The sequence below is a fragment of the Delphinus delphis genome, chromosome 8 (genome assembly GCF_949987515.2).
Source record: "Delphinus delphis chromosome 8, mDelDel1.2, whole genome shotgun sequence".
NCBI lineage: Eukaryota > Metazoa > Chordata > Mammalia > Artiodactyla > Delphinidae > Delphinus > Delphinus delphis.
The window spans coordinates 20051895-20077779 of NC_082690.1; the positions used below are offsets into that span (position 1 = coordinate 20051895).

Genomic DNA, 25885 nt, shown 5'->3' on the forward strand with positions numbered 1-25885 from the left:
CACTGCCTAAATAAGGAAGACACGTAGCTACCCTACAAATATCTCAAGGGCTGTGGCCCACAGTCTCTGTGACTCCAGAGAGCAGAAGTAGTGGTGGGGTGTCAAGAAACCTCTGGAAACAGAACTGGCTGCTCAGGGAACAGTAACATCCCTCTCCTGGGAGGAAGCTAGGCAGCGTGGAGCACATGAGAGCCTCAGAATGGGGGCTGGCCGCAAAAGTCCCTTCCAGCCCATTGCCCATCACAACAGGGCAATGCCAGAAACCAGCGTACTGGGTTCCATTGCCCCTTAAAGGGCGGGGGACACAGCACTACGGTTCACTTATCCATTCTGAAAGTGGCTGGGGAAGACAGAAGGAAGAACCTAAGTAAAGCACAATGTATTTTCTACCACAGCTCCCCAGACCCAGCTACTGGGATATTAGAAAAGCTAACCTGGTACTGAGGTTCCAGGACAGGAACTTCTACTCGAGACCCAGAGTCTCCCAAACCAAATTCTTCAAGCTGGCCTCCGGGGACCAGGGGATGTCAGGCAGGGAAGCAGGACGTCTTTCCCGCCCGGTTTAGGGACTGCTTGCTTTTTGTTGTTTCGGGTTACCGGGGGTAGGTGCCGAGCAAGACTGCCCCCCTTTCAGCTTCTCTTTTTTAAGAAAGACAAAGGAGAAAAACAAAACAACCAGACACCCGTAGCCCAAGCCCAAGTGTGCACTGTGGGCGGCCTACATGAGCTTCCTTTATCCAACCACAAAAAGGCATCAGTGGAACCAGCGAGGGGCCCTGGAACGGCCTTTCCCAGCAAGGCCCTGCTCCTCCGTTGAGGTTAGCAGTTAACCAGGGGCCGGGAGCCGCGGGGCCAACAGACCGAGCCCCTCTTACACAACGCAGGGCCTTATCTCCCCGAGCCGCTGTCGTTCTGCAGACACTGCCTCGGGCTCCAACCACAGCCCAGACTGCCCCACGGGAGATACCGGCCCTCCTCTCGATATCAGGGAGGCAAGCGGGGCGAAGGACGGTTAGGCTGAGCTCAGACCTTCCTTCAGGTTTCTATTAAAAGAGAGTTAGAGAGCCAGTAACAGTCTGGCTGGCCAGCTTCGTAGTGTCATTTCCTTTGATCCCACGGCTGTAGTCCCCTCTCCCCAGTCCCCCTCCCTCTCCCAGGCCCTCTGCCCACCGAGAAGAGACGGCAAGGGTCCATCTCTTGTCATTTCATCAAATCTCGGCAGACGCCGGATACGAGACGCAGGAAGAGGGGCTGACGATCACCCGCTAAACAAATTCTTTTTTCAGACTGATTCTTGAAGGCAGAAACAGAGCCGGGGTAGCAGGACATAGGCTGTCAGGATGCAGGTGGACAAAATGATCAGCATGGAGAGCTCGGACCGCGTCGCTCTCCTTCTCAAACGCCTTCCAAGGCTCCCAACTGCCCCAGGATAAAGTCTCCAAACTAACAACAGTTATACTTATTGAGCAACTACCTTGTTCCAGGCACAGTGCAGAATGTGTTAACTGCATTATCTGAAATCCTCAGGCTAGCCCCTGTGATATCCCACATGATAACCCCACCGTAGGGATGAGGAAACCACGGTTCACAGTGTTTCAGGCATGTGGCCAAGATCAGAGTTTGCAAGTGGCAGCATGAAAATCTGCCCTCAGGTCCGCCCACGTTCTCATCACCCCTCCACCCTGCCTTGTCCCCTCCCCTGGTCTGGCATTTTTTTGGCACTTCCATCTGACCCCAACCTACCATTCCAGTATGAATCACCCTCATTCCAGCCCAAGGAAGTTATATTACCCAGGATCCTAGCACTTATCACAATTGCAACAATAGGAACGCTAGCTAAATCTCCCTCTCCCCCACCCAGAAAGCCCCACAAGGCCAGAGGCTCTGTTTTTCTCTTACTCCCCACTGAATTCCCAGGGCCTAACCTGATGGCCAGCACGCAGTAAGTGTTCAACAAATTCTTTCAAATTAAAAATGAGGGACTTCCCTGGTGGTCCAGTGGTTAAGAATCCACCTTCCAATGCAGGGGACACGGGTTCAAGCCCTGGTCCAGGAACTAAGATCCCCCATGCCGTGCAGCAACTAAGCCCGCGTGCCGCAACTACAGAGCCCACGTGCTCTGGAGCCTACCCACCACAACGAGAGATCCCACGTGCCTCGGCGAAGATCCCGAGTGCCGCAGCTAAGACCCGATGCAGCCAAAAAAATAAAATTGATAGATAAAAAAATATTTTAAAAAATGAATCCCTCCAGGTGGAAGGCCCTTCGTCTCTGAATTGCCTTGTGTTTTTTCTGTATATCTAACATAATCTTTCCATTTTCTACTTTCTCTCATAGGTATCAATATACACATATACATTTTAAGTATTAGCTCCTCTCTGCTCAAATTATAAGCTCCTCAAGGGCAAGTCCCAGGTCTTATGAATACTTAAACCCCCAGCAGTGTACTGCCGGTAAAACTAAAGGACTCAATGCACATCAGTCCACTGAGGTTAATGAGTACCCCACGAGGCCAGTCACCATGCCAAAATCCACCCAGCATATCCAAAGATTTGAGACTGCTCTCAAGTCAGACTCTATTCTTATCATCTCCTCCTTGGTGGAAGCGGGGAGCAGACCTGGGCAGTCACAGGGAGGTCTGTGAAGGAATGTAGGCAGGGAATGAGAGCTATGGTTCCAGTCCTTGCTAATTTGCTGTGTGACCTTGGGCGAATCACAGAGCCTCTCTGGACCTCCACTTATTCCACCCTAAGTGAGCATGTTGAAATAAACAATTTTACGGGCTCTTCCAGCTCTAACAGTTTATGATTCTTGGTCACCTTGAGAACCCACAGCTGCAAAGCAGGTGGACAGCTCTGAGTGCTTTCCCTCAACAGGTGATGAGAAGAGGGATGAAGTCGGGGGCACACAGAGTCCCCCCCTCGCACTATTCCTCAACCTTCCCAAAATAAACAAACCCCAGCGAGTGAATAAGCCAGTCCATCTCATTAGGAAGGATGACAGCCAGGATCTGAATATGGATCGGAAGTAAATAGAAGGGAGAAAGCAGATACCGAAAATGGATTTTCAATAACTAACTTCCCTCTGGTTAGACCTGAATTTTTTCCCACATATGTGTTCTTTCACAGACCCAGTTTGGGAGCATTCATATTAGCACAACCTGGCCTCGAATACTGGGCAAAACACATAGTAAGCATTTCACTTTTATTTATGTCATCAATGGTTTCAATGGAATGACTCATCCTTCCACTTTAACACTCGGCTCTAATATGGTTTACTATAAATAATGCAGAGAGCGAGGAGAGAGAGGGAGAGACAGCCTAAGCGCCGTGCCCCTGCTCAGCCAGGTCACCAAAGATCCAGACTGGACAATCCCAAGGTGAATCTGAGCTCAACTGACAGCCCAGTGGTGGTTCCCACAGAGAGGAAAGACAAATATTCCTCCCTCCACCCTCCAGGTGTTCAGGACAAGTAAGGCTGTTAGAAAAGGGGACTAATCACGCTGAGGATGTGCCGGGTACCAGGCTAGGATTTTAACACACAAGCTCCTTTCACCTGCCAGAGCCTTCCCAAGAGATAAAGTCAGGATTCACATTCAAGCCCCCAAGCCTCCTGTGCCTACCCCCTTGGAGGGTATGTGTCAGAACTCGATCCATCCTTCCTGACTCCGAGTAACACTGACTCGTGGTGGTCTAGATTTTTTAACACCAGAAGTGCCTCTTGGGAGCCCAAACTCCACAAATGCAGAAACACACCAGCAATGAGAGGAGTCCACCCCAGGCCCAGGGTTGGGGGGTGGGGGGATCAGTGGCAGTGACTCCTTCTGGGACAGCGGTTGGAAATCACAAGCCCCTTGGCCTTGTTCGCCTCCCACCCAAAGAAGTAAGGCCAACGTGCACCCCCGGGGCTGAGCTGACAAGCCCGCTCTACACACTCTTTCCAAAGATCTACCTTCAGAGTCAGCCCACGGTCACCAATGTCATCGCACACTATAGTCACCAGATTTGTCACGGAATTATTTTGACCACTTCCAAAAGTCAAATCTACCCTCCCAAAGCACAAGGCAAAAAAGAATGCAGCACAGACTTTGGAAAGGATTCTGAAAGATTTCTAAAGTGCCTGGGGCCGTGGCCTCATCGCAGGGTTACGTGATCACTCATTAGATACGAAGGCTTCTTTAGAATGGCAGGAGCGCTTCACAAATGGAGACCTTTATATTCACCATGCATTCAACTTACGCTATCATTTCACCTGCTGGCTGCTAGCACAGGGTCAGTTCTAGCCTCAGTTTAGCAGTGCCCCAAACAAAAGATGTCACTGGTTCCTCTCATAGTTGCTCCCCTGAGCCAAAAGAGCAGGTTCTAAAGCTCAGTAGTGCCCGTTTGCAAAGTACCTTCACTGTGTTATGCACTTTATAATTTTTTTTTTTTTTTTGGCCGCACCTCATGGCTTGTGGGATCTTAGTTCCCTGACCAGGAATCGAACCCGGGCCCACAGCAGTGAGAGTGTCCAGTGGCAACCACTGCACCACCAGGGAATTCCCTCTTTATACATATTTTATTCACATAACCACCTAAAAGGTATTAGCCACATATTTTTTTACGGAACAAGGAAATGAGGGCTCAGAAAGGCCAAGTAGCTTGTTCAAGGTATCCAGTTAGTACATTCTGGAGCATGGGTTTTCATCTAGGTTGCCTCACTCTGAAGCCTGCACTCTTCCATCACCGCACACCGTCCCTGGAAACCTCCACCTCCGTAACATCCCAGAGAGCCTCTTCCCTTGCGTGAGGAACTGTCATCCCCACCCCAATTCCTGGGCTGTGTCTCACTATCTTTAGCATCTCCCGGACTCTGTGCTCACTGTTTCAACTTCCCAGTAAGTCCGTCCTGGTAGATACCCCCTGCTCTAAATAGCACCCTCCGTGATCTGCAAACATTACAAGGACATCAAAACAAAGCTATCAGTTGGGTTCCTAGCTTTAGCAGCCAGTCCAAACTCTTTTGTTTGATTCTCAGACAGCTTATTGACTAGGTGATGGGGTCAGAAGTTTTCTTTTCACCTGGCTTCTTCCGGAACCCGGCGCCCTGCTTAGAGCAGCAAATTCAGCACAGGTGGGAAAAGTCCACCCATCTAAGATTTCAGATTTACATATTTTTTGTAAGCACACATTACTTATTGGCCAACAACCTGTGGGAGTGGGAGAGGATTAAGGCAGAAAACAGCAGGAACTGAAGAGGCAAAGATTGCCTACACCCTTTTCCCTCTTGTATGAACATGGGCATTGACAGCCCGCTCAGCGAAATGTTCGCAGAGGCTGCGTGTCCACACGAAGGGGGAGCAAAGTAGGGGAGGGCAGGAAGCTGATAAACTGTGTGATACATGCAGCTGCTGTGTTTTACAAGGTACCTGTTTTCTGCCATCAGGTGCCTTCACACATCTCCATCCCAATCTGAAAGAGGGTCCTGGCTCCCCACCTGGTCTCTCCTTCCTAATACCACCCCTCACCCTGACCCCAACAGTTTATCTTTGCATATTGGAAAAACTGGCACTTATCAAGTAATCTACTCCTCATAGATTGTTAAACAGACCACAGGGGTTATCAGTGGAGGTGATACAGGAAGATAAACAGCAATCTCTTATGCAAATAGCACTAAGAATGTGGGACTGGCCACAGAACAAAATCGGGATTTGGGAGAACTTGGATCTTAACACTTTTCCTCGGTTCCAACCCTGGAAACCCACAGGAACCTGGAGAAGATTCCCCGGGTGGATTTGCCTCTCCCTTTCTGCAGGAAGGGGCAGGTGTGTGTGTTGGTCCAACCTGCTCTGCAAGAGCGGTGGCTTCGTATCTGACTAATAGAACTCTCTATGGCCACAAGCTTCTCCTCCTCGCAACAGCCGTTTCATTTTTCTGGGACTCAGACCCACTGGAATGTGCTTTGTTCAGAAAGGGAGAAAAAGGTATTCTCCAAGGTGGGAATAGGGGTCAGAGGGCAGCAGGGAAAAAAATCCAAGGAAAACCAGGAGTTCTGGGTTCTGAGACACCATCCACATGACCAGGAGATACCAGCTGCCCCTGGGCTCTGCAAATCTGCCTCTGCCCAGCAAGAAGTGGGTCCAGGTGGCATCTTTTCAAATCCTTCTCATTATTTTAAGGGCAAATTCACATCAAGCACCAAGAGGTTAGTGGCTCCAAGTGACAAAAGAATTGCACTCGGACGGGGCGGACGGAGCAAGCTGCTTCTCACACCAGGCTGCGGGCTGGGGAGGGGGAACATGGGAGAATGACAGAATCCAGGGCTGGCCAGAATGAAAGCCTGAATGGAATAGGCTAATTTACACAGGAAGTAAGCACTTACCAGACCCTTCATCTCAACACACAAAACCCTCCGCCATATCTGGAAGCAATTACATCCAGTTAACATGATCTGCTTGCCACTAAAATTAACTGCAAACAGAAATATTTTTCACTTTTGCAACAGGGGATGCCAAGGTTTGGCCTATCCCCCCCGCCTCGAGCCATTGAATCTGGCTGCTGGGGAATATTTAGCAGCTACTCAGCTCAAAAAACAAAACCCACTCTGTAGCTGTCAGGACACAAAAAGTATAATAGTGGATAATTATGAAGCGGGGAAGGAGGGGGGAGCGGTGGCAATGAAAACCATTGTGCTAGGAATTGAGGAAGGGGCCAGCCCCGGGCCCTCAACGGGTCTGCAGTGCTTGGGAGTCCAGCCCTGGTTTTCCACGCTCAACTTAAAGGAAAGAAAAATGTTTTTAGAGTCCCTCGATTTAGCAGCGGCTTCACATTGTTTTTAGGTACCGTCTTCATCCCTTCTGCCAAGGGGACGGGGGTGGGGTATATAGGGAGGTAGACTCAGAAATGTTAGCGGATCCTTAATTTAGCAGAGTATCGAGGGGACAACTGTCACGATTTCACTTTGGCAGCGAACGGTTCCAATCCGTACCCTGTGAACGCCCTCGAAGCAGCGTTCACCTGCTCACAGAGGGGCAGGAGCTGCTGTTTATTTGAAAGGATGCAGAGAGGGCTGACGGGTTGAGAAGTATCTCCTGAGGGTGTGTGTGTGCCCAGCGATGAGCCAGGGTCCCATTCCCCAAGACTCCAGGTCCAGCTGCTGCCACCGCTGACCACGTCTCTCCTTTCCTCTTTGCACCCATCCCCGTAGTCGGTAGGAACTTATTCTTATTTCTCCTTGAACTACTGTCAACGATGCCATAAATGACAGAGACAGAGGGACAACTTTGTTCTGAAGTTTCTGAAGGAGATGTCCTGTCCAAGCCCTCCCCATACAGGCCCGCCCTTTCTTGGCGACACTCAGTGCAGTTCACTCCTTTGTCACCAGGGGCCTTTAAAAAAGGCAGCGGCAGCAACAGCAGCAAAAGTGACGCATCCATTTGCCAGACAACACACAAACGTCTCTTCTCAAAAAGTCAGGCCAAAGTTCCCCTCAAGAATGAGGTCAAACGCTGCTATTTTCCACGAAAATCACATTTAGAAACATTACTCACGGGCTGAAAAATACAGAAGAAGCAGTCACCTAAGTAAGTCGTCTCTCCGTAAAGATTCTAGGCTGTGATGAGGGGGAAAAATGGTCTTGATGGGTGAAAAGGAAAAAAAGTCCTCTGCCATTCTTTTCCATTTCAAAAACCACTTTATGATGAGAATAAAGGAAACGCACATCCTTTCCAACACTCTGCCCTGAGACCATGCCACGTGCATGACCCTGGGTGACCCGTGTGCACCGTCCTATGAACAACATCATGGCAGCAAGTATGAAACTGACTTCCTCGCAGTGAGGAAGCAGGTGGGTAGGGATCTGTCGTGGAGCTCCAAACAGGCAGAGGATACATTCAAACCCAGGTTCCACTGCAGATGCGATGCCTCCCAGCTTCCCACCATTCTGCAGGCAACAGCCTCCCTCAGAACATCCAGACACTCTGGGAAGGCAAAAGCAAGCAAAACATCCTCCCCTGAATCCCACAGACGACCCCGGCCAGCACGAGGGTCTCCGTCCTCTGCCCCAGACACCTAGGCACACACCCTCCGCTCGGTCACCACACAGCCGTCCAGGCATGGAAACGGTTAAGTCGCTCTCGCTGAATAAATCAAAAGTTCAAGGCTGCAACATACCACAATGATTCCCTCTTTACATATGACAAGAACCAGAGAGGGGCCGAAATCCCCAGCATCCTGAGCGGGGTCTCCCCGGCCCGCACAGGTTATGCTGCCAGGGTCAGGGCCGCGGACCTTTAGCGGCAGCATTCATTTCCTGAACAGGACAAGTTCTCCTGACCATAAAGCTAATAGGAACTTCCTCGCATGGCGAGCTCCGGCTGACAGGCCTACTTGTCACTGGCCACGCAGGAGGAGAGCACTGGTTCCCATTAGTGGGTTATGATGCCAGGTGCTACTAATAAGGTACATCGGCAAGAAACAAGAGCCTGCTAAGTTGTCTCTCCAACTCTGGAAGTAATCAGGCCTGGGCTTCAGGGCTGGGAAGGGGCCTTCTTTAAAGAGGAGGGCGGGGGGAGGAGAGGGCTTTAGCTACGGTAGACCCCCGGCAGCATCTAACCTGCTGAACGGCCTAAATAAATACATTTCAAACAATCCCTCCACTCTTCCCCCAGCTACCATAAAGGACTCCCCCAAATTAACACTCATGATGTTTTTCCCCCAGCGCTGCGGGCCTGATGGATCACCGAAGGCCATTACGGTCGGCCACATCTGCTTCTCACTATGGCGAGGAGAGTTGTGCCAGCAGGCCTAATGGCATTAAGACCACAACGCTCAGCTAATCCACTTAGAGGCCAATGCCAGGCGAGGGTGGCTTGGGGCGTGGAGTGAGAGGTTCCCTTGTCAGGCCGGGTCACAAGAGAAGCGGGAAGCAAGGGAGGCGGCCCCACATGTGAGTCCCTGCTGTGTGCTTTATGTTACATGGTACCTCATTTAACATGGCTGAATCACATTGAGAGGTAAGGCGCTAACCTCACTTCACTGAAAAGGAGCCTGACGGGTCGGACAGGTGAAGCCATCTGCCCAAATTCACAGTGAGGCGCTAGCACTCAAACCCAAGTCTACCTGAGATGGGTGTCAGGGTCTTTGTGCCCCTGCCCTACACACCTTGCCCCCTACAAAGACAGAGGTGATGGTGTGGGTCTCATTCTTAGCATGCCTGGTGTGTATGTCCTTACTTATCACCTGGGGGGATCTAGATGGCCCTGAAGAGGGGAGACCTCGAAACACCACTTCCAACTGGCACACAACTCCTCCGCCCATCAAAATTTCTGACTGCATCTTCTAATAATTTTGCCAGTGAGGTCCCACTGTTTCAGGAAGTTCTTTCTCTTACCTAACCTGGCTTCTTCTTACTGCAAAGCTAAACACAATCTCTTCCTGCTCAAGAAAATCAGGTCTTGAGGACAAGAACCAAAAGTGAGCTAGGAATATGGAATTAAGCAGGTTTCTGCGAGTTCTTAGCCGAAGTTTCCATGCTGACGATAAAGTACCGGATCCCCTCTTTGCAGCTGCAGAGATAAGCCTCATGTAGTCAAAACCCAACCAGAGTTTTTCCAGACTGAGCCAGCATAATAAGGACACGGGGGCTTTTAAGGGGAAACAGTAGAAAGGGGAATTTCTGATTATGCTGGCATGAAATTAACGGCATGGAATTTTTATTTTTGTAAATGGGTTTTTTTTCCTCTCCCTTTTTCTGTTTTTGGAGTCAGCATAAAAGCCGTCTATCACTGGAAGCTGGTCTCTCTGTATGTCTGTTAGAGATGATGGACGCATGTGGTCCCAGCCCCCAAAGACACAAACCCTTCGAGGTAAGCTGCATTCTCCCTCCCTCCTTTCAAGCCACCGGAGGAAGCCAAGCGATGAGCCTCCTGGTCAGCAGCTGCAGGGAACATGAGTTGGTCCTTCCTGTGTCCCTCCTTCCCTTTGACTCCATCAGGGGCTGAAAATCCAAGCAGGACATTATGGAATGAACATGAAGCCAGAAGACCTGGGCACAAACCCTGGTGCCACCCTTCACCGACTTACCAGGGACCAGTCCATTAACCTCTCGGGCTTCCCTCTGCCCATCAGGGAATGGGAAACGAATATCCACCCTGCAGGGCAGCTGGAGGGTTTGAGAAGATTCTGACTATGAATGCACTTAGCACAGAACCTGACACGTGTCAAGCACTCAAAGCGACGTTTGCTGAATCCTCCCTTAGAAGCATCCTGCACTGTGGGGTGGGAAAGGACAGGGGCTCTGGAACACGCCACATCCACGAGCTCAGACTTCTCTGGGTGAGAAGGTGTTTGTACTCTCCTCCGTCTCTGCCCCGACCACAGTGATTTGCTGGCCTGACCACGTGCACAGGCAATAGGACACTGCATCAGTGAGCCGCCTCGGCATTTGGAACTGATGACCGACCGTGGAGTGCTGCCTAGCTAAATTTAAATGAGGGCTGGAATGACTCATCAGGCTTCAGGTCAATGGGACAAAGAGTACCCTGGCCACCGTGCTACGAAAGATCAGCTTTTGGGGGAAAATGCAGGTGCTCACTGTGAATCAGCTCCAAACACACGGACCCAGAGGCAGCGGTTCTTAGGTGCTGGATAAACTGACACCTCTGGGGGAAAGCAGGACCTGAACCAACACGAACACAAATTTTACCCTGCACTGCCAGCTTCACACCAACAGTGGCAGCAAAAATACAATAGCAAACATTTACTTTCTGCCATCCTTCCTTGCACGTGACAAATATTTACTGATTAATTCCTGTAACAACCCAGTGAGTAGGCACTGTTATTATTCCCATTTTATAGACGAGCAAACAGGCACAGAGAGGTTAAGTCGTGTAACCATAGTCACACTGCTGGTAAGTGGTGAAATCAGGATTCTGACCCAGATAGTCTAATTTGCTCAAAATGCCCATTTACTATGGGAAAAACATGGGGTTGGAGGTCGGGGAGAGGGGATGCCGTGATAAATTTTCCTTTCTAACAAAATAACTACCAACCGAGTCAGGCTTTTCACCTAAAACCACCAAAACAGAACTTGACTAAGAACATCCTTACTTAACGTGGAAAATTCCAGAACCCTCCAACGGGCAAATTGAGGCACGCCTGTATTCATTTAGCAAGACTTTTATGTCTCACACGTGGGCTTTCAGTTGGACTTGTTTTAAAGTCATTAATTTTTAAAAATTAAAATAACGGGAAATGTTTTTCCCCTGAATTAGCAAGAAATCGGAGTTGTGAATGGAGTTTTGATTTTAACAGTTTAGGATAATCACTATTTTAAAGATTCACAAATAGTTTTCCTAGAACAAGCAGGAGGGAAAAGTATTGCCGAACTAAAGCTTTCTTCCCCTTTCCTTCCAGCAATTAGCAGCTCTAACCAATAGTGACAGCAAATTAAAATGGGACTTCTCACCGAGATGAAAGAGCAGGCAACTTTCTTCCATTAGAAAGAAAATAAAAGAGCTCATCTTCAAAATTTCCAAGAGTTCAGTCTAGATCCCAGATGACTCAGTAACCCTAAGCAGGTTAAAGTATTAAAAAACCAAGTCAGAGCAGACAAAATGAAATCAAATAGGACCCCCTATTTTAGCTGGCTGACTGCCAAACCAGAGCAAAATCCAACTGACCGAAAGGGCTTCATGAAGATATAAGTGAGTGCAGAAGGGGCAAAAGGAGAACTTTTTTAAGAGTTCAACAATCCAGAAATAGCTCATCCAAGTGCCTGGTTTTACAAATGAAGAAGTTAAAGCTCACGATGAAAAAGAGACGGACAACAGTGACAAGAGCTGAAAAACAAAAACTACAGAGCTGAGTGTAGAGGCCCCACCTCCAAAATGGCAGGACACACCAGCACAAAGCCATCTTCCTCTCTTCACAACCAGTGACCTCTCCAACAGAATAGATGTCCAGAAGCCCACGAGCTTATCAACTTAAGTCATTCATCACGCCCCAAAAGGATACTTCCTGGAAATAGAAATGGTTTCAGAAAGGATTTGGGCAAATCTGTGAATGACAGAGCAGCCATAAATAGCTATTAAGAGAAGCTGGGCTTCAACTGACCTTTAGGATTGACGTCAAGGAACAGAGCTGTAGCCTCCAACGGTGGTATCTTAGGGATGGTGTTGGCACCCAAAGACTAGGTCAGATGGATCTGACCCAGAAGAGCAATGCCCATGTGCTTATATGGCCTGGCGCGGAGCACCCAAGACTGTGAATTAGAAGGCGAGCCGAGCTCCTGGCTCTAGCCATTTATAGCTATGTGACCTTGGGCATGTCATTCACTCAAAGCTCATTTTCCTCCTCCGTAAGTTGGGGCTGATAACGGTTGACAATCCCTTACCCAAAACCCTTGGGTGCTTCAGAAATCCAAACTGTTCAGATTTTAGAAAGGAACTATGGGGACTATAATGTTCACCAGCCCCAGAGGAGTCTAGGGAAGCACTCTGTAATCAAACACATTAATATTTTTGCAGCAAAACATATGAATATTCAAAATAGGCAGGATAAATATAGCCTCACATCAGTTCAGATCAGGTTTTGCTACTAAATGAGTTTGCTGCAAACTTACACAAAGCCTTTTAGCTCTCAGAGCTTTTCAGACTATATCAACACAGATATGGAATGAGGGACCTGCACCCCCTGAGCGGAGGCTGTGAGGTTAAGAGAGATAAAGTCATTAAAGCTGCTTTGCAAAGGAGAAAGTAGAACAACCAATAAGAGGCATTATTAATATTCCTGCTGTTGCTGTCATTATCCCACTGCATACTCTTATCCAAACAGAATCTCGTTTGACCTCAGAGGTGCCTAAAGTTGGCAGAACGATGAGAGAGGACCAAGAGTTCAGGGCAGCTTCTCCATTCCCCAAGTGGCCAAGCCAAGGTCAACGGCTATTGATCCTCTACATGGTCAACCACTGAAAACCGAGCAGCCGGCCACCTGAGAGAGGCCAAGGCAAAGGGCCAGGCAGAACCCTGACATCTCAGCAATGAGGCTCCTGCACCCTAGGGCTGGCCCTGGGAAGCCTCGGAGAAGGGCTGCACGCCTGAGTGGGGGAAGCAGGCTGAGCCCACCCATGTGGTTCCCGAGCATTCCTGCAAGAACCAGGAAAGAGTTCCTACCATGTGTGTGCAGGATACACACTGTAGCTATCCAAGGGCTTGTTGTCTGTAGAAGACCCAGAGGCTCCTGGGAAGGCAGATCCCACTCTGATTCTGCAGCACTAAATTCAGAAACATATTAAGACCAAGCTATGTGAGCCTGGGGAGACAGGACCATGAGGGCTGTGTTGACACTTAAGTCAACCACAGTTCCCTGTAATCTTATCACAGGTATATAACTCTAAGAAGGAGAAGGTGCACCCGGCCTGGTAGAGCTGGTCCCTAGATCAGATCCAGACAAGGCTACATGCGGAACAGGCTCAGCCTTTCGGGGAGAGAGAGACAGAACAGAGACTGAGTCTAGGGAAGGAGAGTCCAATCTTCCTGATGTGACCCTCCCTCCCTCAGACATTACCCTCTGTAACACGGGCCGGCTTGGAAGGTTTTAGGGTCCAGCACTTACTCCTGCATCTGCCTGGATAGATCTGCTCCTCTAGCAGGTCTTCTGATTGTTCTGACTGCCTTCTGGGTCCTTTAGGCAGGTAAGCCCTGTGTGATTTACCCAGATAGCATCTCTGTGGGCTTTCCATCAATCCACGGCTAGATCTGACATTGTTTTTACACCTCACCATGCACTGCAGGGACCACAACTTTATAAAGTTTCATTCAAGCTGTCTGTTGGGCCAGCAGGCTCCCCTCTCACCAGCTTGGGACCAAGTCGTGAGGAAAGCTACTGATGGTCTGTTGTAGAATCAAACCCTCCTTCCTGCATCCCTTCCTAACACTCTCCCCTTCCTTCCTCTCCATGCCCTTCTGCCCGCCCCCCACCAACAAGAAAGACAACAATAACTAGCAAGTACCTAACCTTTACCTACCAGCCTACTGGCTTAATAACAAAATAAAATAAATCCTGTAGCCTGTTATTTCATCATGTTCATCACTGTCACATTCACAGCCAATTCCACAGCCTCCTGACATCAGATCTCCCACTCTGATTGCTCTGCCTTGCCTTTTTGTGTGTGCTACGCTGGGACTTGTGATGTGGGGGAACGAACAGAGAGCAGCAGGAAATAGGGAAGTCTCTGCTTGTCTCTCAGACCTTAATCCTGGAGGTCTGAGAGACAGGGAGAGAGGAAAAGTCTCCCCCCAAAAAGCACACCTGATCAGGAGCCAGGGGCTGCCAGTCAGAGGGAGGGCGGAGTGTACACGGGAACATTCTCTCCACCCTTGACTTCCTGAGACCTCACAGCTCTCCATCCAGGGCACAGCCCCAGGCTCCAGCTTCTTGGGCTGCAGCAGCCTACTTTCCACCCTCAGTCAAAAGCACAGTCTCCGTGTCAGCAGCCCACAGCGTGAGGCCAAGGACGCCAGGACTGGCGGCTTGCCACCACAAGCTCCCAAGGACGGGGATATCCTCGGCACTGCCCCGCAGCCAACTCAACCCATCGACGGCAGTGCTGTGGACACTACACACTAGAACACAGAGCCAGGTGAGGCGATGCAGAGATGAGACCCAGGCGACATGGAAGTCTCAGGGTCCCTTCCTCACCCTCCTGGTTACTAAGTGCCAGTCACAGCTCCAGGGATTTCTGGATGCTACTTCGTTAATTCAGCATCCCACCCTACAGACCACCTGCATTTTAAAGAGAGTGAAACAAGGCTCAAGACAGCTCCACAACGTTGCCAAGCTCTCACTGCTCTATACGGCTAGTTCTGCCACCCATGCTCTGACGGGGTAGACCGCAGCCAGCCCTCCACCTCTCGCCAGAGGAACAAGGGTCCCACAGAATGGGAACTTGGAACCCCTGGGAGAGTAATAGCTTTTGCAGCCCTCTCAGGTAAAAAGAAGCAAACAAGACCCAACAAGAAGCCAGAAAAAAAACCTGCTTTCCAGGGAACAGGGGCTGGGAGCAATGGGTGAAGGTAGTCAAAAGGTACAAATTTCCAGTTATAAAACGAATAAGCCCTGGGGATATAACACACAACGTGATGACTACAGTTAACAATACTGTATTACATATATGAAAGTTGCTAAGAGAGCAGATCTTAAAAAAGTGCTCAAGGAAAAAAATTCCTATGTACGGTGATGGATTTTAACTAAGTCGACTTATCATAGTGATCATTTCATAAAATATACAAATATCAAATCATTACATTGTATATACCTGAAGCTGTTACATGTCAATTATACCTCAATTTAAAAAATTACTTTTCTGGGACTTCCCTGGTGGTCCAGTGGCTAAGACTCCACGCTCCCAATGCAGGGGGCCTGGGTTCAGTCCCTGGTCAGGGAACTAGATCCCACATGCCGCAACTAAGAGTTCACATGCTGCAACTAAAGATCCCGCATGCCGCAACTAAGACCCAGTACAGCCAAATAAATAAATAAATATTTTTTAATTACTTTTCACTACACCCCATTTCTTATAGCACATAACTGAAATAATTCACATCCGGAGAAGATGATCATCTATCTGGTCAAGTTTGGGGAGAGGGTTTCCTCTTTAGGAAAGTTTGAGCAAAAACAAACACAACCTCGGTCTATTTCTGAGCAGTACAAACATCACGAAGACACACCTTAGTGGCGGTTACTTTTCGCACCCTGCCGGAAAAGGATCGGCTATGTTTAGCTCAGCAGCACTTTCCACATGGTAGGTCTCAGAGCCCCCCATTAAGCGGTGTTGGAGCAGGTTCCAGCTCAGCTTGGGGTAATCAGATGACCGCCAAAAGCCTCCACCTCCATGCCCCCACCCCCTCTCCTTCACACCCGCTCCTGAATAGTCAACAGAAGAATGGGGGGAGGGTAGAAGAGGGCAAAAGTGAAGAATCCACCCAAGATCAGGAAAACAGCAGGCAAGAGGGTGTGCAGGGAAATGTTATCACAGACGGCAAGAGAAACTGGACTTCTTGACGCCATTCACCTGACCCAGGAACCCAGGGTAATGTGATGGGCATATCCTTACGACAGATGCAGATGAACACCGAACTCACTACAGGTTCCCTATGTGTTTACTCAACTTCTGATAAGCGATTTTCAAAATCCGCTGTTCTGTAGATACGATCCTCTTCAGGACTGATGGCTCCAAGAGGCAGCCAAGTGCAAGAGGGTTAAGACCTGAATCTGAATCCAGCTCTGCCTCAGTATCTATATGACCCTGGGAAAAGGTCTTAGTACCTTCCTGTGTAAAAGAACGTCATCCACCTGGAAAAACGGCCGTAAGAAAAACGTGACTCCATGAAAAGCACCTGAACCAGGCATGTCATAAAAGCTATTTCACAGAGAAAGAAACAGAAGCCAGAGGGAAGCCAATGCTAGCCCAAAGTGGTATTTAATTCAGTGTGAGTAGGGAGGGGTTAAGAATAAGGCTGCACGCTGCAAAACCCATGTGTCTCCTACCCATCCTTCCCCCTTGAATTTAAATCAACTCCCTCGAAATGTGTTTACAGGGACAAAGAATGAGAAGGGAGAGGAAGCAACGTTCCTGGTGATGAATGTTCACCAGGAATGATGTTTGGAACCTGCAGCTGCTCTTGTGATCTAAGCAGCCTCCAGCCCCTCCCATCCTCCAGAGCTGCAGACAGGCTACCTTGGCAGGAACCACCACATGGAAACTCAGGTACCTGAGACCTGGCTACGTGGCCAGATCCAGGCCATGGGCCCTTCTTCCTTACCCCACTTCTCCCTCCCTCCACTTGATGAGTCACTCCAGGAAAAGGAGAACAGACCCAACAGCAGGAAAAGAAAAATGGGAGCCCAAATGCCAAAAAGAGAGGAAAGAGCCTAGTAAGAAACTGAGCACAGGAAATGCCCTGGCAGCCCAGTGGCTAGGACTCTGCACTTTCACTGCTGAGGGCGTGGGGTTCAGTCCCTGGGCGGGGAAGTAAGATCCTGCAAGCTGCTTATGGTTTCCTTTGCTGTGCAAAAGCTTTTAAGTTTCATTAGGTCCCATTTGTTTATTTGTGTTTTTATTGCCATTTCTCTAGGCTGCACAGCGTGCCCAAAAGAATAAATCAATAAAATAAAATCATATTTTTTTAAAAAAGAAACTGGGCGCGTAAGTTCCCCGGTGTTTAGGAAAGACCGAGGCCCCCTCACCACACCTGAAAAGTGTCCCCCCACAGGTGGTTTTTCACAAAGAGCAAAGACAACAGAGGAGCCAGGCCCCAGGCCTCGGGAATGGCTGCGTCTGAAGGCAGGGTCAAGGCCAGAAATTCAGGGTCAGGGTGATGGGTACAGAGGGGCCTACCTGTGCTGCTCCACGGCCTCGTTGTCAGGAAGCTCCACCCCGCAGACACTGCACTGTTCCCCGACAGTGCGGCTCTCTGCCTTCATGCCCACCGCCAGCTCCCCCAGCTTGCTGAACAGCTCCCTCTGGATGAAGCCCTGGGGCAGGAGACCCCCGTAGGTGCTGAAGTCCATGGAGACGGCCAGGGTGGGCTGCACATGGAGGCCCGAGGTCACCGAAGACGGCACGCTCAACACGGCATCGGCCTTGTGGTTGGGCAGCACGGAATAGATGCCCAGGTGTTTCTCAGCAGGGGGCGCGGGGGGCTCCGGTCGGCCTGGGGGACCCTGGCCAACCTCGGTTAGAGGCGGCAGCTGCTCGGCGCTCTCCTCACGTCCATAGTGCAGCTCTCTAGCGCTGGTGATGACGCTGCTCCGAGTTGGGGTCCCGGGTCCCTCCTTGCCCCTTTCCTCAACCTTGTCCCCCATCCCGGCTGAGATGCTAGACTCGGCTGCCCCGGGGCTGTCCTGGCCGGGCACCTCATCCACCTGCATCATCTCCGGCTTCACCTCGGCCACCGCAGGGTGCCGCCCAACCCCAGCCAGAGTCGGTTCCTCAGGCCTGGCAGGCAGCTGAAGAGCCCCCTGCAGGAGAGACTGTCCTATGGTCATCAAACTGTCCACTGCCGCCTTGGTGGGACTCATGGCGGAAAGGCCAAATGAGGTGGAGACGGAAGGGCTCTGGTCCACCATGGGCCCAGGGAGGCTCTGAGCAGCTACGCTGGCGTACCCTCTCTCCTCGCTGGAATGCTTCGAGATGAAGATGTTCTTGAGATACCGAGCCTTGCGGTCCTCTTCCTCCTCGGCCCCGCCGTCCGCCATGGTTGCCTCCGTGTCATTGTCGTCTGAGGCCTGGATGGTCTCCAGGATCTTCAGGCACTGCTCCTCCAGGTATTCGATCTCCAGGATCTCAGCTGCGTACAGCAGGTCATCCAGGTCCTCCGCCTTGGCTTGCAGCGTGGCCGTGTACGCATACTCCAGAATCTGCTGGAAGGTCTTTGGAGAGAGGAAGTCCAGAGTATAGTGCTGGCTATTGCGGTGGAAGAGGATCTCAAACATCTTGCTGGTGCAGGCCAGCACGGTCCGGTGGGCGTGGAACTCCTGGCTGTCCACCATGATGACCACATCGCACAGCGTCCCAGCCAGCCGCATCTGGTTGGCCTTGCAAAGGAGCCCCGTGGGGTGGCTGGGGTTCTGCAGCTGGATCATGCCCATCTTTGTCAGATCCATGGTGCTCCCCGAGGCTTAGGCATGAGGCTCTCTTTCCTTCCTGGCTCTGCGTGGCAGGGCAGGGTGGATTTCCTGGGCCAGTGGAGAGGGCTAAAGGGGAAGAGGGGGAAGGAGGCAAAAGAGATGCAAGAACAAAAGGAAGGTTAGCTAGTGTCCCTAAAAGTAAGAATTCAAACACTAGCACCTCCCCCAAACCTGCAGCAAGACAGTCTTGGAGATTTTAATGGAGCGGAAGTGGCTTCCTGGAAATCTACATGTCTGCCTTTACAGGCCCAGGGATGATGAGAGTAAAGAGAAGGTTCCGCTAGAGCACATGCCCAACTCACTGCTCTATGACATCTGTTAGATGAAATAAAATGAAAATTACAGTAGAGTCTTGTGAGTCTTGGGCTTTCTTTAAGTCTGAGGGTGGGGGGCTCCCATGCAAAGCCAACACTGATTATGAGAAGTTGCCCAGCACTTAATTTAAAAGAATAAGGATTTAACCCCTTCCTCTAGTCAGTGTAAGCACTCAGTTTCACTCTCAACACCCTGTGCAGCAAACCTCATCTTGAAAACAAAGTTTTTCTAAATCCTGCCTCACCGTGGTAGCCCCAGGAGCAAAACCCAGCCTAGCTGGGGCTAGCAGCCTGGAGTTGCAGCCCACAGAAATCTAAGGGCAAGGTTCTCCTCCTCCAGCCCACCTCCTCACCCTCAGCCAATGCCTTCCTGGACCTCTGTCCTTCCACTCTTCTCAGAGCTGCAAAGGACTGATGAACCCATGCCCTGACCGCCTCCTTAGGCACTAAGAGAAAGACACACACGTGGCCCATGTACTAGCTTGGCTCACTTCTGCCCACTGCCCATGGGTACCTCAGAGTGACTGTGTGTGTAATCCAAAATCTCGACTGCGTGTGCATGCACCAGCCAGAGAGGGAGAGAGAGTTAACACATGTGCACACTTATATAATATGGCACACTTATCCCCTGCCCACAAGTGCCCAGTAGTCAGGAGGATCTGTAATATGTAGGCTAGGTCATGAAGGACCTATAGAGAGGTCCTAGGAAACATGCACCCCTAAAGCCAGCAGTGCACATGCTGGGAACGTGAACTCCAAGTGTACCCCACAGGCTCCCAGGAGTGGGCAAGTCCTGTAACCCGGAGCAGTAAGTGATACTGTTAATGGCTTGGAGGTGCGAGAAGTGATACTGGCACCAGCACCTATGATGGGAGTTACATTGAATATGAAGGGAAAACAGGGCTGGAGACAAAGGACTCTCCCAAAGCGCTGTTTGGGATCGGTAACAGGGCTCTGAGACTCACAAACCTGTCTAAAGAGTGTCAGAAAGACCTCACAGGCCCAGGTCCCTCCCAGCCTCTGCCTAGCTGTGGCCAGTATTGCAGTGAAATGAACTGGGAACAACGCAGAGCAAGGGCTCTTGCTCGCTCTTGGAACACTGCTGGCCTCCGCCCCCAAAAGGAACCCTATTGGCTCCAGAGCCGCAAATGTTACTCGGAAAGGGTTAACAGGACGACTAATCAAGACACTTTTGCTCCCACCCTGGGGTGGGAACTGAGGCCATGGGGTGGGGGTGGGGCAGGGGGTGGGAGCGGTGACCATTCACCCGCGCCTTGCCACCATGCGCTTCCCCGCAGACTTCGTGGTTTCAGAGAACTAGGAGGGAGCAATCGGAAGAATGTAAGCTGGGCTACCCGAATATCTCCCCAAAAACAAGCTCCGTGGGTCCTGAGGGAAATCAGGGCGCCCTGGTCAGCCGTCCCCGCCACCCGCGGCTCGGCGCCCGTGATCCGGCTGGCGCTGGCTGCAGCGCCCAGCCCCGCGGCGCGGGAGAAAGCCGGCGCTAACCCGCTCGAGCTCTGGGGATCGATCGCGCTCTCACACTGCCCCCCACTCCGCGCCCCGCTCCCAGCCGTCCCCACGGAGGCTTGGAGACGACTTCAGCAAACTTGGGGAAGCAACTTTTCCGGGGAAGCCAGACGGCAAAGAGAAAGGGAGCCGGGCTAAGGAAGAGGGAAAGCGAAAGAGACCCGGACGAAAGGCAAGAGTCCGGGCGGGCCGGACGCCTGGGCGAGAGCAGCGAGAAGGCGGACCCGCCTCGCGGAGAAGTGGAAGCACAAAAGCCCGACAGCGAGTTGTGGGAGGAAAAGCGAGAAGGGATCTGCGGGCCATCCCTCTCCGACCCTGGGCCATGACCCCAGTGAGCGACGGGCAAGGTCCCCGGCCTCAAGCTGGTGGCGCCAGCAGCCGGCGCGCCCGGCCCAGGCACGTTGCTGGCGTCCCGGGGAGTAGGCGAGCGAGTCGGTGCCGAGCGCGTCTGTGCGTCCCAGTGGGTCCGCGGGCCGGCGAGATAGTGCGCATTTCGAGCGCGTGTTTCCAGGGGCTGTGCGAGCGAGCTGCCGGCGCGCCGGGGTGGGAAAGGCATCCCGAACGCATCAGGTGCAGAGCCGAGCACCCACCGAGCGCGGCCGGGAGCGCACAGCGAGCTCCGGCGCCACGGCCGGTCCAGCCGAGAGCCGAGGAGGGCCCGGAGCGCTGGAGACACTCCAGCGCTCCGCCACGGAGCCCCTCCCTCCAAAACCGGGGGGATTAAGTCCAATCAAGAAAAAAGAGCCCACCAGGTTTTTCAAAGAGAAACAAAACCCAAGTGACTCCCAGTCCTGCTCCCCTGGCACCCAGATCCACTCCTCGGATCCTCCGATTCTAGCTTCCCAGTCGGTGGGCGAATAAACACACAAATAAACCACAGCCCTATCTCGCGCCCGCGCACCGGTCGGCATACGTATGAGCACCCACCGGCTGCCGGCTCCTCCACCGGCCCCTGGTGGTACAAAGCCTTCTGATTCCCAACCCTCTGCTTGCGCCCTCAGCCCCCGCAGACCGCTCTGCCTCCCACCTCTCACCCCGACCGTGCCCTGCAGCGGAAGGGCTGGGGAGGCAGCTGCGCCCAAGCTGACAGCCAGGGCTCCCCCTTCTAGCCGACCCCCAACCGCCGCTGGCGACGGCTGCGGCAGCAGGAAGGGAACAAGCCGAATAAAATAAGGCACAAGCCCAGCGGCCGAGTGGCCGAAGCGAGCGCGCCTCCCAGACCTCTCCAGCCCCGGGGCGCCCCGGCGCGCTGCTATCGCTGGGCGGTGCGCCCCTCCCCGGCCCCCCACTCACCACTGCCGAGCCGGGCGCTGTGGGGTGGGTGTGCGTGCCTCTTGGGGGGGTGTGCCTGTGTCGGGAGGGGTGTTGCTGGGGAACTGTTGCTCTCGGTATCACGGCGGCAGCGGCGGCATCGCCCGGCAGTTCGCAGTACCCGCTCTCATCGCCCTCAACTCCTCTGTGCTGTGAGGTTAGCAAATCACCACCGGCTGCGGCGCCTCCGCCGCGTCCCACGTCAACGCCGAGCCCCCTCCCCTGCGAGGCCCAGGCGCCTCTCCATCTTTAGTGCTGGCGGCCGAGCCCGGCTCCCTGCCCACAGCTGCCCCCCTTCCCTCCTCCCTCCTCACCCCTCCCGCGCTGTCCCCGGGCTCAGCCCGCCCACCCCCCCGCACTGGCCGAGCCGGCGCGCGCTCCCCGCCCCACCCCTCCCCTCCCCTCCCCTTCCCTCCGCTTCCCTTCCCTCCCCTTCCCTCCCCTCTCTTCCCCGCGCGTCGCGCTCCAGGCTTCGCCTGACATCTAGCTGCTGTTGGGGCGCTGGCGGCCGCCGCTCACCGGCCAAGCCGAGAGGAAAGAAGGAGCTCGTGGAGAGGAGTGCCAAGGACTCGGAACCCTTAGTGGGGGCAGTGGAGGTGAGGGGCGAGGAGCAGCCCTCACATGCAACCCCATGTTTTTAATTTCCACTGGAAACGGGTTTTCTTTTCCCCTGCTGCGCCAGACGCGGAGTTCGGTCTCCGGCCCCGAAGTTTGCCCCATTCAGTGCGTGTCATCTCTCCTTTAACATTTTCTCCGGGCTCCGCGCGGCATCCCCTGTACCCCGCCATCGGTTTTAGACGGTCGCTTTCCCGGGCCCCAAGCCCAGGCCTTTTGTGCCTCCCGGCCTTCTGAGCATCCAGAGTTCGCGGGCCCGGGTGGACCAGGTGCCAGCGGGTGGGCGGGGATCTACGGTCGAGGGGAGACTCCCCATTTTAGCTGTCACGATCCCTGGAGGCCAAGGTCGAGTCCCGAGGGAAACTTTTCTCCCTCTCAGTCGTGAGTATTTCCTGAGCTTCGCCCCACCCCCCACCCCCACCCGGAACCTGGCTGGAAACAGTTCCCGAGAACTGCGGTCAGTCAGTTCAGGGCAAAGTCTTCAGGAGGCGAGTGAAAGCTTGAAAAAGCTTCAGGCCCCCAGAAGTGGCTCCTCTCAGCCAGCTGCTCCACTTAAGAGGGTGGAGTTGAGGTCAGTAAGCCCAGGGTAGAGCGAGCAGAAGCAATGTGCCCTCCCGCGGGCTGCGGAGAGTCCCCCTTCTCTGCCCTTTCCCTGGAGCTTGGCAAAGGTAGGAGACAAGAGGTGGGAAACGCTCTTCTGGGCACAAACCTTGACTGCCAGCTAATGGCAGTCAAGGTTTGGTGGAAAGCGCCCTCCCTGGGTCTCCGGACAGTCAGCCCTGGAGGTCGTACAGTCTTAGCAAGCCGGGTGGGTCTTCAGGCACTGAGTCCTGAGTCCCCTCTGTCAGTCCCTGACACGCGGGGTGGTTCAGAAGTTTCGCGCCAGACTCACGTATGATCGCATCCCGCTGCGCACCTCTGGCACTGCCCCAGACCAAGAGTCAGGCCCCAAGAACTGAAGGGTCATGGAAGGTGGCAGAAGCCAACTAGAGGCAAAAATCCACTTCCAGCCTCACAAGGCCAGTTGGCTGGAGTTCACATCACAACTGATAGTTCACAAGAGCTGCTAATGGGGTAGTCCCAAAGACAGGCGATTCCATCCCAGCAAACATCGCCCCTGTCTCCTGCTCGCAGGGAAAGTGCTCAGACCTGCAGGAGTCATGGGAGAGAGGAAGACCTGTGAGAAGCCACTTGAAAGTGAAGGAAGGGAGTTAGTTATCCTCTGATAGAAGAGAATACAGCAACGTCTAACAGGAGCCTGGGAACACCCAGTCCCTGGGTATTAGATTAACAATAAAGAGCAATCTATGAAAGGACTATTTTTCTAGCTAAGGTCTGCAGTCTGTAAGAGGAAAGGAATTTAAAGAAAGTTAAGAAAGAACTGGTCTGGTACTTGAGCGGTTAAGACTCTGCACTTCCAATGCAGGAGATGCAGGTTCGATCCCCGGTCAGGGAACTAAGATCCCACGGGCAGTGCGGCACAGCCAAATGCAAAAAATAATAATAATAAATAAAAAGGAAGAAAGAACTGATCTGATAAACAGCAAGGACTTACTGTGTAGCAGAGGGGACTATAGTCAATATCTTGTAATAACCCGTAATGGGAAAAGTCTAAATATACGTATATGTATAACTGAGTCACTTCGCTGTACACCTGAAACTAGTACAATATTGCAAATCAACTCTACTTCCATTTTAAAAAAAGAAAGAAAGAACTGGTCTGCAAGGAGAGCAAGAGGAGAGAGGTATAAGGAGAGAAGACAGTCCTAGAGCCTCACCAGGGAAATGGAAAGAAGAAAGAATCATTAAACTGTTGCGCTTCTGCCTATAGATGGTACCTGCTAAAGGTTGCTGCCTCGCTGTCCACATCCACCTACTACCGGCCCCTCCTGAGTGCAGTAGCAGAAGCACACAACTAACCCCTGATCTAATCTCCTAGTAATCCTCAAATCAGAGAAAGGGAGACTCTCTGGAAACAATGGGAAAGAAAGAACCATCCCTCCATGGCCCTGGACCGCCCCCCTCCACCTCCATGCCACATTCACGCTATGTGAAGATCTCCCTTGCTTCATAAACTCAGCCCATTACAAAGCCCAGCCCTTGTTCGTAAGTGTTAAAGAGAGATTAATGCCCGCATTTAAGAGGTGGAGAAGGTAACAAAAAGGAGGAAGGAAGGCAAGGCTATGGGCCGAGTGCCCGCATGGAGCTCCATGCATTTCCACTTAGCGCTGAAGGCTGGCTGCACAGAAGTTTGATAAGGTTTATTGGGCCCAGATAAGGCAGCAGCAGCTCCCCCACCAAAAGCTATGTCCTTGGGCCCCCGCAAGGCTGATGAGAATCCACAGTTCAGAGATTTCTTACGGCAGCAGCTAAAAACCCTCAGGATGGAAAATTACAACAGAAAAAATGCTCTCTTTTGCTCTCTCTCTCATGTTTATATATTTGTAGTAGGTTTTTTTGTTTTTGTTTTTTACTTTTTTTCCTGAAGGGTGTGGTAAGAGAAGGTGGGACAGTAGTTTTGACACATCCTAAAAGCAGGATTTCAGTCTTACAGAGAGGTCATCTTGGAGACAGAAGAAGAGATGAGTTGACCTTTGGGTGGAATTCCATTGCTAAATCTTCTCATTCCCTCATCTTCTTTACTCATATACCTCCAGCTGAAAGCAGCCCTTCAGTACTCAGGTTGTGGAAGAGGAGGGTATGTCAGGTCTAAAGCGATCTTACGGGAAAGAGACAGTGGGGATGATACCTCATTCTGAGCACTGACTGTGAATCTTAACACATTACCTATATTGTTTTATTTAATCCTCATAACTCTCCTAATGCAGGGACATCTTTCCCCCATTTCTGTGGATGGGAAACCTGGGGCTCAAAGAGGTTAAGTGCCTTACCCAAGACCGTAGAGCTATTAAATATCAGAGCTAAGACTTTAAATCAGAGCGTTCCAACTGCAAAACTCATGATCTTAACTTCTAGATTATACAGCCTCCAGTGGGATGGAGAAAAGGAAACAAGGGCTTTTAATTTCCCTTCTCCTCTTACTCTACAGAGGCCAAGGTCTCTGTAGCAGCCAGCCAAGCTGGGAACCAAACAGTTCTCCATTGAATCAGGCCACCAGGTAAGCAGACTTAGATGCCCAGATCTCTGCACTTTCTTTCCTCCTCAAAAATCTCAGGCAAAGGAATCCCCTGGCGGCCCAGTGGTTAGGACTCCATACTTCCACTGCGGTGTTGGGCGGGCATGTTTGCTCCCTGGTCGGGGAACCTGCAAGCCATGTGGCGTGGCCTGAAAAAAAAAAAAAAAAACCTCAGGCAAAAGTTGAGGAGGGAGTTTTGAATTACAGTAAAACTCCAATTAAGTAGGTGCCCAGGAAGAAGGTGACTGTGCTGGTTTGAGTATTCTGCTTGAGGGTTAGGAAAATGATACAAATCATTTTGTTCCAGCTCC

At 51.8% G+C, this 25885-nt stretch overlaps 1 protein-coding gene across 3 annotated transcripts in view; it reads right to left on the bottom strand.

Annotated features, from left to right (window-relative positions):
* The window catches only part of ZBTB16 (zinc finger and BTB domain containing 16), a 192894-nt gene extending 167493 nt beyond the window's left edge, over nt 1–25401 (bottom strand). The window contains exons 1-2 of one of the 3 annotated variants that reach the window (XM_060017932.1): nt 23331–25401; nt 17377–18734 (exon numbers count right to left, since the gene is read on the bottom strand). In XM_060017932.1, the coding sequence (XP_059873915.1) occupies nt 17377–18644 (1268 nt within the window). In that variant the 5' untranslated portion in view covers nt 18645–18734; nt 23331–25401. Of the gene's footprint in view, nt 1–17376; nt 18735–21805; nt 22090–22342; nt 22856–23330 lie in introns of those variants that run through there. The other 2 variants (XM_060017931.1, XM_060017930.1) reach the window with 2 other exon arrangements.
* Between the last annotated feature and the right edge of the window lie 484 nt (nt 25402–25885).